The sequence below is a fragment of the Helobdella robusta genome, assembly GCF_000326865.2.
Source record: "Helobdella robusta unplaced genomic scaffold HELROscaffold_3, whole genome shotgun sequence".
Taxonomy (NCBI): domain Eukaryota; kingdom Metazoa; phylum Annelida; class Clitellata; order Rhynchobdellida; family Glossiphoniidae; genus Helobdella; species Helobdella robusta.
Genome location: NW_008704501.1, coordinates 8,583,478 through 8,596,226, shown reverse-complemented (window position 1 = coordinate 8,596,226; position 12,749 = coordinate 8,583,478). Strand labels below are relative to the sequence as shown.

At 36.1% G+C, this 12,749-nt stretch overlaps 1 protein-coding gene across 1 annotated transcript in view; it reads left to right on the top strand.

Annotated features, from left to right (window-relative positions):
• Nucleotides 1-8,188, top strand: part of HELRODRAFT_161955 (hypothetical protein) — a gene marked incomplete at both ends in the record, with an annotated part of 15,645 nt that extends 7,457 nt beyond the window's left edge. The window contains 16 exons of the mRNA XM_009021824.1: nucleotides 161-362; nucleotides 578-814; nucleotides 948-1,059; nucleotides 1,237-1,746; nucleotides 1,866-2,002; nucleotides 2,669-2,670; nucleotides 3,014-3,068; nucleotides 3,163-3,271; nucleotides 3,491-3,681; nucleotides 3,890-4,001; nucleotides 4,068-4,946; nucleotides 5,124-5,628; nucleotides 5,799-6,708; nucleotides 6,949-7,029; nucleotides 7,326-7,404; nucleotides 8,082-8,188. Coding sequence (XP_009020072.1) covers nucleotides 161-362; nucleotides 578-814; nucleotides 948-1,059; nucleotides 1,237-1,746; nucleotides 1,866-2,002; nucleotides 2,669-2,670; nucleotides 3,014-3,068; nucleotides 3,163-3,271; nucleotides 3,491-3,681; nucleotides 3,890-4,001; nucleotides 4,068-4,946; nucleotides 5,124-5,628; nucleotides 5,799-6,708; nucleotides 6,949-7,029; nucleotides 7,326-7,404; nucleotides 8,082-8,188 — 4,228 coding nt within the window. The remainder of the gene's footprint in view (nucleotides 1-160; nucleotides 363-577; nucleotides 815-947; nucleotides 1,060-1,236; nucleotides 1,747-1,865; nucleotides 2,003-2,668; nucleotides 2,671-3,013; nucleotides 3,069-3,162; nucleotides 3,272-3,490; nucleotides 3,682-3,889; nucleotides 4,002-4,067; nucleotides 4,947-5,123; nucleotides 5,629-5,798; nucleotides 6,709-6,948; nucleotides 7,030-7,325; nucleotides 7,405-8,081) is intronic.
• Nucleotides 8,189-12,749: the final 4,561 nt, after the last annotated feature.

Genomic DNA, 12,749 nt, shown 5'->3' with positions numbered 1-12,749 from the left:
TGTATGTCATCATTAAAGTGAAAAGGTACTAATGGTAATCATCCTCACCATCATCATCATCATCACCATCATCATCTTCATCATCATCACTATCTTCGCCACCACCACCACCATCATCATCATCATCACTTCCACCATCGTCATCATCATCACAACCTAGATGTCAGTTTCCGCAACTTGGTGACAGCTTTTACATCCGGGCTAATTCAATGAAGGCACAGCTTCTGAAAGATGAGGAAGAAAAGGAGGGGATGGCAATAGCAAGAAAGAAGACGATGATGACCGGAAATGAAGACGACGACGACGACGGTGGTGGTGGCGGGGATGGTGGTAAGAAGAGAGAGAAGAAGATAGTAAAAAAAGTGTGTGTGTGTGTGTGTGGTTGTTGTGGCTGTGTGTGATTGTGTGTAGTTGTTGTAGTTGATGTGGTTGTGTGTGGTTGTTTGTTGTTGTGTGTGTGTGGTTGATTGATCACAATCATCGTCGTCATCATCACAAACGCCACCACCACCACCATCACCATCATCATCGTCATCATCATCAACATCATCAGTACTATCATCACCATCATCGTCAGAAATCTGAGCGTTCACCCACGACCACAAGAAGCAAAAGTCGTAACGTCAACGACCACAGCAACGACGACGACGACGACAATGAGGCCTCCGATAGGGAGAACAAAAAGAAAGGAAAAAAGGGAGGAGCAAAAAAGAAAGTGAACGACGCTGGGGATGGTGAGGAGGGCGGTGGTGGTAGTGGTGGGAAGAAGGAAAAGGAGACCAAGATAGTCACTGAGTTGCCAAAAATTTGTTACGTAAGTAAGATGATGACGACGACGATGATGATGACGATGCTGATGATGATTACGCTGACAGAATGATGATGATGATGATGGTGATGATGATTATTATTGTTGTTGTTGTTGTTGTATCCGCTATCATTATCAGTACTTAGGGTATGATATGTCGGACGAGTTGATTGGGGTGAGTGGCCTCTCCAGCAACCTCATGACGAAAGATGGAGGCAATCTGGAGGTCGAAAGAATTCACATGGTGAATGGTGAGTGAGTGAATGAATGAATGAATGAATGAACAAATGAATGAATGAATGAACAAATGAATGAATGAATAAATGAATGAATGAATGAACGAATGAATGAATGAACGAATAAACGAATAAATGAATGAACGATTGAACGAATGAATGAACGAATGAATGAACAACATAACATTACAGACAGACTGCTGTTAAGAGCTTCCCTACTTAAGGACGGCCACCAGTTCACAGTCCACATCACCAATCCACACTTCAGCGATGACGCTGGCGGTTATGGTAATGATGCTAACGTCTGCGGTGGAGGTGATGATGATGATGTTGGAAATTTTGACGCCGGCGGTAATGATCCTTGTTCTCGCGGTGATGATGATGATGATGATGGAGAAGGAGGAGGTGATGATTATGATGACGATGATGATCACTGTGGAATTGTTAATAATAGCAACAAAAAAGGCAAAGCCAAGCAAACAAAGTCAACATCATCACTTAACTCAAACTCATCGAAAAAAAATAAAAAAAACGCGCCCACCGAATCCGCGGAAGTCCCTGAAGCCACCCCCTCCAAAAAACCTTACAACCCCCCTAAGATGCATCGAGCTGTTGGAGAGTTTTCGTCGTTTGTTGGGTACTTTTCTGGCGGCGTTCGTGTCTCATTTAGTGTCTTTGGTAGCAATGGAAAACCAGAAAACGGTTAGTTGTAATTGAATGAACAATAATTTAACAGTGCTCCAGATCGCTCTGCTTGCTGCCACACATTCAGATTAAACACAAACTACATTTTATATCCCAACCCCTCTCTACCTACTTAGGCACCCCCTACGATCCGCCCTTATACGAACCACCAATAAAAATCGAACAGTCAACGAACGCTGGAGGTGTGAGTGGAGGTGGTAATAGACATTCGTCAAGAAAAACTCAACCCTCGAAAGCCAGCCAAGCTAAGCAGGTGTGTGTGTGTGTGTGTGTGTGTGTGAGTGGAGATGCCTGTATTATTTATTCATTTATACTGGTTTAGCAGTATTAGTAGTAGCAGCTATGGTAGCGCAGCAGCAGCAGTTGCTTAGCGACGGTCAATGGAGGAGTGTTTAAATTTTGGAGTAATTAGCTGCTTAACAAACTGCTTCTAATTAGTTATCTTAATTAGTTATTTATTTCATTGAGTGAAATAAAAATATGTACAGGATTCTGGTAGTTTAACATCGAGAACGAACACTGCAACGCCCACGCAGCCGCGACAGCAGCCACAACAAATATTTTTACAGATGTATGCTTGCTCCTCTGACGGCTGGCAGATTGTGTTTATGCTGGAGAGTTGCATCGGTGGGTTTGCTAGTTGCTAGACTGCTTGGTTGCTAGACTGATTGGTTGCTAGACTGCTTGGTTGGTAGACTGATTGATTGACTGGTTGAATTGTTGTTCAAATTCATCTTTTATCGTTTAATTTTTTTTGATATACATGACTGTCTCAAATGATCAATAAATCTACAAATGAATGAATGAGTGAACGAACGAACGAACGAATGAATGAGTGAGTGATTGATTGAACGAATGAGTGAGTGAATGAATGAATGAAGGAATCAACCAATCAATCATTCAACCAATCAACCAACAGGGGTTCCGGTGTTTAATGATTCCAACCGCAAACTTCTCATTAAAATGACGAAACCACCACAAAACAACAGCAGCAATAAGCAAAGAAATAATAATAATAATAATAACAATAATAATAACAATAACGATGATGATGATGATGACGATGATGATGACGTAATTGATGATGATGATATTTGTGGGCTGATTGATAGATTGGATAGATGCAAGTTTAAACTTCATCTTAAAAAGGAGCGTTCTAGGTTTGTGAATGAATGAGTAAATTAATGAATGAACGAACGAACGAATGAATGAATGAATGAATTAATTAATTAATGAGTAACGATTATTATTACTATTAATCTAGGTATATTACAAGCGATGGTGATGTTGTGATTATGATGAAAGATGGATCGGCAAAGGTTTGTCCATCATTCATTCATTCATTCGTTCATTTATTCATTCAGTCAGTCATTCATTTATTCATTCATTCATTCATTCATTCATTCATTCAAGGTTCTATTCGCCGATGGTACGGTAAAAGTATTATGCCAAATGGCTGCCAGCGAGTCGACACAAAATGATGACGACCTCGATATTGAAACAACTGCAGATTTTAAAAAACGTTAAAAATGATTGGTTGAATGAATCCATGAATGAATTAATTAGTTAATTGGCAAATAGATGAATGAATGAATGAACGAATAAATGAATGAACGAATGAATGAATGAATGGATGGAAAGGTGGAGGGACGAATTAATAAACAATAAATTAAAAAATCTCACCAACCGTTCATAGTAAAGACAGCCAAAAAGCAACCGCAACAAACCGCCACGCCATCAGCAACAAACCATTTCGAAGGGGAAAAAACCCCTCAACAAAAATCTAAAAACGCCCCCCTAAAAAGTAAAGGAACTGCCGCCAATACTCCAGAAAAAGTGCAGCCTTTAAAACCTAAAATTTTGTGGGTCTGGGTGACTATCAGGCCCGATGGACAGAAATATATGCAAGGTTTAAAAGATGGTGTCATTAAGGTGTGTCGGAGTGTGCGTGTCTATACCGTCACAGACCCGCGTACCAACGAAGTATGTCTGTGTGTGTGCGTGTGTGTCCGTGCATGTGTGTGCGCGCGTGTGCGTGCGTGTTTATTTTTGAGATGGATGGATGTGGTGATTGATGGATAGATGAACGAATGGATGGACGGTTGGATGGATTGATAAATGAATGAAAAATGAACGACAGAAAGTGACCACCCGGGAAGACAACGTAGTGATAGTTAAGAAACCGAACGGCCTGTTGGTCGTAGAGCACGAAGACTGCACGAGGATATCCTCCATGCAAGTTATCCCGCACTGTACGTAGCGATAATAAAAATAACAATAATAATAATAAGTAACAACCCCTAACCCCCTACCCGTAGATGCCACGTGCGATAAATTCGACAAATCCGTCACCACCCACTTCACGGTCGACCACCCCAAACTACCCCGGATCGATTTCGACGGATACAAGATGGACGTCTATTTTAAGCGCGAAAAGACCCACGTGATTGGCTATCCCGAAGGATCGTACGTCGTCTGCCCGGAAAATTCCGGACAACTTGCCGTCAGTTCGTGCGGTGTGGCCGTTTATTTAGGCGCCACCAGACGGGCCAGTAGCGATCAGGATTGTAGTTGTTTCGGGAGTTTTGGTGTCAAAAATGGCGGGAAAACACCGGAAATTGGGAAGTTTGTTGTTAGTAACACGGCAGCGATGGGGAATTTCGCTGCTGAATATGAAAGTGAATGTTATGGTAAAACTGGCGGTGCTTGTGAGAATTATAACAATGTTAATAATAATGATCGTGATGGGGCAGGCTGTTATTTCTGCGGCCTGGATCATTGCGATTTTAACGGTGTGGATTATGTAAATGTATCCCAACTTGAGAGAAGAAGCAGCGGCCACTACGACGATGATGATGATAACGACGATGGGGTTGGTGTTGATAATGATTCCGATTATGATAACAGTGGTAATTATGTCTGCGATGAACTAAAACAACAACAACAGCAACAGCAGCAGCAACAACAACAGCGACAACAACAACATGAGAAACAGCAAGCATACATGAAACGGCAATTGAAAAACGACTTCGAAACTCATCTAAGACACGTGATAACTCAAGATAGAGGCGTTTATTTTCTGAAACATGACGGTGACGTAATTATTGAAACCAGGGATGTGACGGGCCGGAAGTACTTGATAATGAAAAACGGCGACTACCATGTTAATTTCGAAGGATGCCTGGCAGAGTATTTAGGTTATGGTTCCTTTTTCATTCTAGAAAAACACCAATGAATGACTGAATGTATGAATGAATGGATGAATGAAGAAATGAAAAATTAGGTGAATGATTTATTGATTTTTTTATTAATTATTAACCAATTAATTAACTAAAATTATTTAAAAAATTAAGACTCGAACGACCAACATCCAGTAACAAACGTGGACGAAGATGATTATAGAATCTTCTCCCTATCAAATGACAGCAGCAGCACAACAGGGCTCGAACTTCTCAGGTCCGAAACTGTCCAAAACCTCCTCGAAGAGTCCCAGCGAAATCCGGACTTTCACGTTTTGAATGAAACTCTGTATCCCAATAGCCAATCGTCGGCAATCACTATCACGAGAAGATTATTCGTAAAAAATAAAGCGATCAAGAAGAGTAACAAAAAACAATTCACATGCTCCTATCCGGACGATATTACTCCCATGGGATTGCTCTCAAGAAATTTTAAAAATTTTCCCGCCAAGGAGGAAAAAAGAAATGGGCCGAAGATGGAGCGAACCGGCGGTAAAGGATTGGACGTAAAATCATGGACAGGTTGTGATTTCGGCTTCGGGGATCCGGAAGATGAGTGCAATAAGGCGGATGGCTTGGAGGTTGTTGAGGTTAGAAAGATATTTGGATATCCCAAGCTAGATAAGGAGATGAGAATGAAGTGAGTGCTTGAATGATAGTGATTGAGATGATGGTGATTGTGATGCCGATGGTGATAGTTTTGATGATGATTGCACAAACAATGACGATGATGATGGTGATAATGATGACGATGATAAAGATGAAACAGATTTTTAAACATTTTGTCAGCATATTTTTTAACAATTTCAGACTTATGGAAGCCATCAAAAGATACAGCGACGACGTAATGCTGAAAACTAAAGATCAAAAAAGCAAAGAAATCATAGATAACAGAACAGACGAAGAAATAAAAATGGCCGACAATCTTAGAGTTAGGATGATGCAAAAGTTTAAAAGTGAGCCCGTCCAAGAAATAGTGTTAGGATGTAATTGTTTCGATGAGAATTTCACCACCAATATAAAAGAAGACGAAGTTGCTGAAGATGATATCGAGAAAACCGTCGAACCGATTACGAATATCGAATACGATGACAACACTAATACCGAGAACATTGAGGTGGAATCATTCCGATTTAACAGCAGCGTAAGAAATGTCTTAGATGACTGCTCCGATAGAACCATCAAACAGAGACCACTAACGAACTTTCAAACCAGTCAACCAATTTTCAATTTTTCAGACGAAATCCCAACGAATATTCCTAATAAAGAACCGGTTCTACTCGTTAATGTCGCCAGACAAGGAGCGATAAAAATAACGGAAATTGGTTTTAAAAACGCTATTGATATTTTAGAGTCCAACTCTATTAATAAACTCTGTTTTCCGGCTGTTACTAATATCACCGCTCCTTCTTACGATGACGCAATTGCTGGAACTGAAGTTGAATTTAATGAAAGGCCGGGAGTTTATGGGAGGATCAGTTTATACAGTTTATGGGAGGATCAAAAACAACAACAGCAGCAACAACAACCACATCAACGACAGCAACTAACCGATAAACTAGTTCTACTTACTGACCAAATAAATTTCGGCCTCATCAAAGAAGGAAACACGTACGGAGCAGTGATGTACCTGAAAAATTTCAACTTGGAGTCGAAAAAGTTTCGAGTTAAGCAACCGCCGCCCAGCACCGGTATACGAGCCGTTTACGACCTCGTATTTGTTAGTTCGGTTTTTTGTCGAAACTGTTGGATTTTCTCATGGTACCGACCGATCCATCTGCCGCTGTTTAAATATTTAAAAAATTGTTTTACTAATTTTGAAGTCATGTTATCAATTTGTTAATTTAATTCAGTCATTCATTTATCCACCCAGCCGTTCAATCAAGCATTCATTTCTTCATTCATCCATTCACTTATTAATTCATCCTTCCTTTTTTCACTACTGCCTCACACACATCAGGTATCTCCCGGGTTGAGGTACGGAATTCAGGTGGAGGTATACGCTATGGCTGCCGGATTGGGAGGTACGGAAGGAAATGACGTCAGTGTCAATGGGGGCGTGGTTGACCTTTATCACGACCTTCAAATATTTACGGAAGATGGCGTTCTTACGTGCCCCATCACGGCCAATATCTTTTTAAATTTTATTCATTAAATCTTTTTTCATACATTTTGAATACTCAATGATGCGAAATAATTGCTTTACTTTGCTCTAACTAGGCCGATCTACAATCTTTTCATATTCAAACTTACTTATTTAAAATAATCTTACCGAGAGAACTGTAGCTTAATATAAATTATGACCTTGACCCCATACGACCTCACAAATCATACCAGCGAACGTGGAGGACTGTGAATATTTGCAGGATGCCTGCTCAGCTGACCAATCATTGGTCAGAAGTCCAGGGGTTAAACTGTTAGCCAATCATAAACCGCCTTCTGGCAATGAAATTTTTAGGACCTGGAAGAATCTTAAAAGTAGTGACGTTTATGCATATACCTCTCTTCCTTTCTCTCTCTCTCTCTCTCTCTCTCTTTCGCTTTCTTTCTCTTTTTCTCTCATTTCCACTCTTTTTCTTTCTCTCTGTCTCAATTCATTCTCATTAAATTTACCAAAAACATTTCAGATTGTTCGGCAAGACCAGTTTTATTAATGAACCAACAGGGGAAATTTTAACGAACGAGCAAATTAATTTTAAGATTTCATTGAATTTAAGTCTATAATGATTAATTCTGTTTTGTTTTCTAAATGACATTTAATTTTATTAATTAATCAATTCACTAATGGAAAAATTTAATTTGAAAATATTGTTTAAGACCTTAATATAATGATGTTATTAGTTGTAATTAACTAAAGTAAAGTAGTAATTAAATAGCGGCAATGTTAGTAGTGGTAGTTATAGTGGTAGTAATGGTAGTACTAATACTAGTATTAGTAGAATTAAATATAGTTGTTCTTTCAATTGAATTCAATGTCAATCATAGTATGATTAAAAAGCCAAAGTCAATCATAGTATGATTAAAAAGCCCTCTCATACTTTGAATGAGGATTTATTAAAACAGTCCGGTAATGAAAAGAAAAAATTACTACAGATAATCCGACGGGGCAGTTTTTCGGTCAAATCATGCGAAAGGAAAAAATGGAAAATCTAACAACTCCTGGAAAGATTGCAAGAAAAAGAGATCGCGGTCAACAATGAATAACATTTGTAAAGTCCTCGTTGAATATCACCACATTTCAACTACTACAAAGTGTTAAAGATCGGATTTTGTGGAGGTCGATGATCGCCAAAGGCCTGAAAGGGTAAGACACGAGAAAGAAGAAGAAGAAAGATAGAAATGTCTCCTCACAAAATGTCAAATTTAATGACTAAAATTTATTTAAAGATAAAATTATCTTCCATTTATCTACATGTTACGTACATATATGTGTGTATTTAATGTAAATGTATGACGGTATACATTGTATATACTGTGCAAATACCCGCTGTACGTGTGTATAGATGTATATGAATAAATATACACAATTATAGATATTGTATAGCGCTAGTTAATTTATTCATATTTGTTACGTAAGTTACTGTTAATTTTTTTGAATAATAACTTTCTATTTCGCGAACGATGGGGAAGAAGTTTATATAAAATTTAGCGTTCAAACCGGATTTTTTTAAATATAAAATTAATAATAATTTGCTTTTGTTAAACTTTTTTGTCGAAAATTTGAGTTGAAGTCAGAAAATGTCCGTTTTTTGTATAATTTTTATCTGCTTCTCACCGCTGCCAGGTGAGGTACCACACAAATTAATAAGTTGCAATCATAATAAATCTAAAATAAAATTCAATATTTATATATACTATTTTGTTATTAAATGAATTTTTACAGTAATTTAGATGGCGAAGATCATATGCAAATCACACAAAAATTTTTTTTAAATTTAAAGGACACTGCCACTAAATGATGACTAGACTAGACACTAGAGACTAGACTAAGCACAAAAATTAACCATTGAAAATTTATAAAATATTAAACTGTTAACTAAAAAACCACAATTATCAATATTGTCAATCAATGAGTCATCATTGAAAACAATTTTCATTTAAAAGTGGTATTTAATTATTAATTCCAAATGATATTGACAAATCAACCATTATTTTTTTTATTAACTTTTCTTGCCCTAAACAACTTTTATTTCTGCAGCATGTCTGGCAGAGGTTTCACCTGATGTGTTGTTCACAACCAGCGGTGCATGGGTCAGTTGGTCCAGGGAAGGTTGTGCAAGTGATGCTTGGATGGCAACAGAAGTTCAGAGTTTAAAATTTAAACAGAATTTTACTGCAGTTAAAGAAGCAGCTGGAACATTTACGTGCTACACAGACAATAACATAGTGAAACTTCTCATTGTTAAAGGTAATTGTTTTATATAGATTTATGAAAGATAAGAACTGTTAGATATTTTCGTTTTTTCTAACTAGATGCAGTGTAATATATATGTCTGCTGTCAATAATTTGCTAACTAAACAATTTTTTCTTGGAGACAAAGATTTGGAGATGGTCATAACTCCAGAGACTTTAATGGATGGGCAGAACATGACAATCGACATTTCTGGCAGCTATTACATGGGTGCTTCACAAGCCTCTCCAAACACAATTACGATATTCAATGGAGAGGATCCGATTGGTTCCTTCGAAGCTGATTTCAATGTTGTTTCAAAATTAACGTCATTTTATATTAGTACAACTCTTCCAGCTGATTACAGAGCCACAAACAACTTCAAGTACGTGTGGTCTTTTAAGAAAAATTCAGATCTAGCATTATATGAAGCAAGATTCAATTACACCAAACCAGTTAAAGTTTACAGTGAGTGGATTATTTTTTTTTAATAATTTATATCAAAATCAAGACGAACAATGATATGTCCCGTAAAATTTTTGCAAAGTTGTACAAACAATAAAGAGAGAGAGGGAGAGAGAGAAAGAAAGAGAATAAAATAATTTGATGCTTGCTTTGGTTCATAATTAAATTTACCTGCTTTGATTATGGGTAAACTTGTTGTTTGCTTTTGAAAAAGATATTCTTACAGTAAGTAGAGCAAGGCTTGTTTGGAAGTTGAATATTTTTTAATGAAAAACCCTCCAGAGCCTGTTACAGATGTTAAATTCAACAGCACTCATACATGCGTTGATCGTTCGATCACTTGCAACGGTGTTGGAGTGCCACCGCCAACATATAGCATCTCATGCATTCCACAAGATGATGATGGAAGTAGTAGCAGCAGCAACAGTCATGTCACATCAGATACTAATGTTTTGACCTTAACCGTGAGTGGTATGTATAATTGCACATGCACTGCTTCCAACGTCATCATCTCTGAATCATATAGAGCTGCAAATAGTAGTTCGGTCATCGTTTATAGTAATTGTGAGTTTCATATTATTTCTTAAGTAAAATTGATTTATTTATATTAATAATAGGAATAATTGCAATACTTAGGGGAAAAAAAATTATGATGCGTTTTTTATATTTTTAGTAACACAATTCCTCAACTTTGTTTTTCTTTACTAAAGATAATCTTTATTTAGTTAGTGTTAACGAATGGATGAGTAAATGAATGAATGAAAGGATGTAGGGATGAATAAAAGGATGAATGAATGATTGAAACATAGGATGAATTGATTGAGTATTCTAGATTACCGCCGTACTGACTTTTGAACTTCAACTCAGCAACTTCTTTCTTACATTTGTGACTGCGACTATAATAGCAACGATAATAATACATATACTACTAGTACTAAAACCACTGATAACTAGATATAATAATAATACTAATAATAATAAAATTATGCGTAGCTAACTTCGCAATCATAAATGACATCAGGCATTTTTATTTAACAGGCGACCAGATCCCAAAACCCGATGGTCAGTTTACAATAATTATAATTGTTATTATTCGTACTATAATTTTTTTTGGTAATTACTATCAATCAGATATTTTTATTTAAGCTGGGAAAGGTCAGTTTTTTATAATTATATTTATTATAATATAATTATTATTATCCATTATATGCTTATTTGTTGGAATTCATATTCTAGAACATCTTAGCACAGAGGGTTTGTTTCATCTAATTACTATTACTTAAGTGAGGTTCACGTATTTATATTTATATTAATAACAGGAATAATTGCAATAATTAACACTAAAACCAATTATACTTAAATATAATTATAATAATAATTATAAAATTATGCGTAGCCAACTTGACAATCATAAATAACATCAGGCATTTTTATTTAATAGGCACTGAGACTACTGTATTTGAAGAAGGTCAGTTTACAGTGATAATAATAGCTATTATTTTTATTATAACTACGTCCTACCTCGGGGAACCGGGTCTCTGGACACAAAACGAAGATTGATTGATTGATTTTTATTATAACTATTTTTATCCATAATATACATATGAATGAATCAATTGATTGAGAATTCTAGATTACCACCGTGCTGACTTCAACTCAACTTATTTCTTCCATTTGTGACGACTACTATGATAGCAGTGATAATAATACATATGCTATTGGTACTAAGAGTAAGGCTTTTTATTTAATAGACTACAGTGAGACCACTAAACCTAAAGGTCAGTTTACAATAATTATTATAATAATTATTATTTATAATCAAATTATAATTATTATTTTTCATGATATACATATTTTTTGTGATTAATATCATTCCAGAGAAACCTCCTGCAAATGGTTTGTTACATTTTACTACTATTACTATGGTGTATGGTTTATTTTATATAATTATATAAACCATACGCAAGTCATAATAATAAAATTTTTCAAAATGCTGTTTTATCAATACAATGCAAAAGTTACCCCGGAGTTAGCTTATTGTGGCTTATTATCATAACCCAGTTGTTTGTAAAATCAGGACAAAGTTGAAGAAAATCAAAAGTGAATTCAATCTAAATATGAAATATTTAGAGATGCCCTCGGCAAAGGAAAAAAATTTAAAATTTTTAAGAAATTTATTTCAACTTTTTTGTAAACTGCTTAACCTAATTTTCATAAAATGAGTAATTCATTCATTCGCTATACTTTTTTTTATTCATTCACTCACCCATCCATTCACTCATCCCATGAAGATGCAGAGAGATCTGTAAAGATTGGCACTGGAGTTTGCGCCAGCCTCGTCCCGTTGTTGCTCACCATTACTTAAAGAGGAAGAAAAGGATAATAATTAATGATTTAAATATTTGTACGAAGCATTACGAATGAATAGCATTCATAATAATAACATCAGTACAAATTTACTTTATTTATCTTAAACTGTAATTTATAATGCTGGATTTTTGTTAACCGCCTTTTCGTTTTCTTATTTGAACTTTGTTATTTATTGAAATTATTGTTTTTGTTTCAAAAATGTGTTTATTGAATTACAAATTTTTATTATTATTGTGGCACAAAAAAACCCTATCTTTATGCTACGAATGATCAGTGGACGAGCGATTGAAATGAGGAAAGACTTGTTTATATGTTTTGTCAATCACTCTAAAGCTGTTGATGGCTTGAAACACGTGGAGCTCATGGAAGGATTTGAAAATTTGGACATTGATGGAAAATACACGAGAGTTATCAAAAACCTCTAATGGCAGGGCCGGATTAACATATTCAGAAGCCCTAAACTCTATGTCCACACAACATAGACCGTGGTCCGTTGACATTGTTAGTTAATTAATATGACTAATTCATCTCAAAT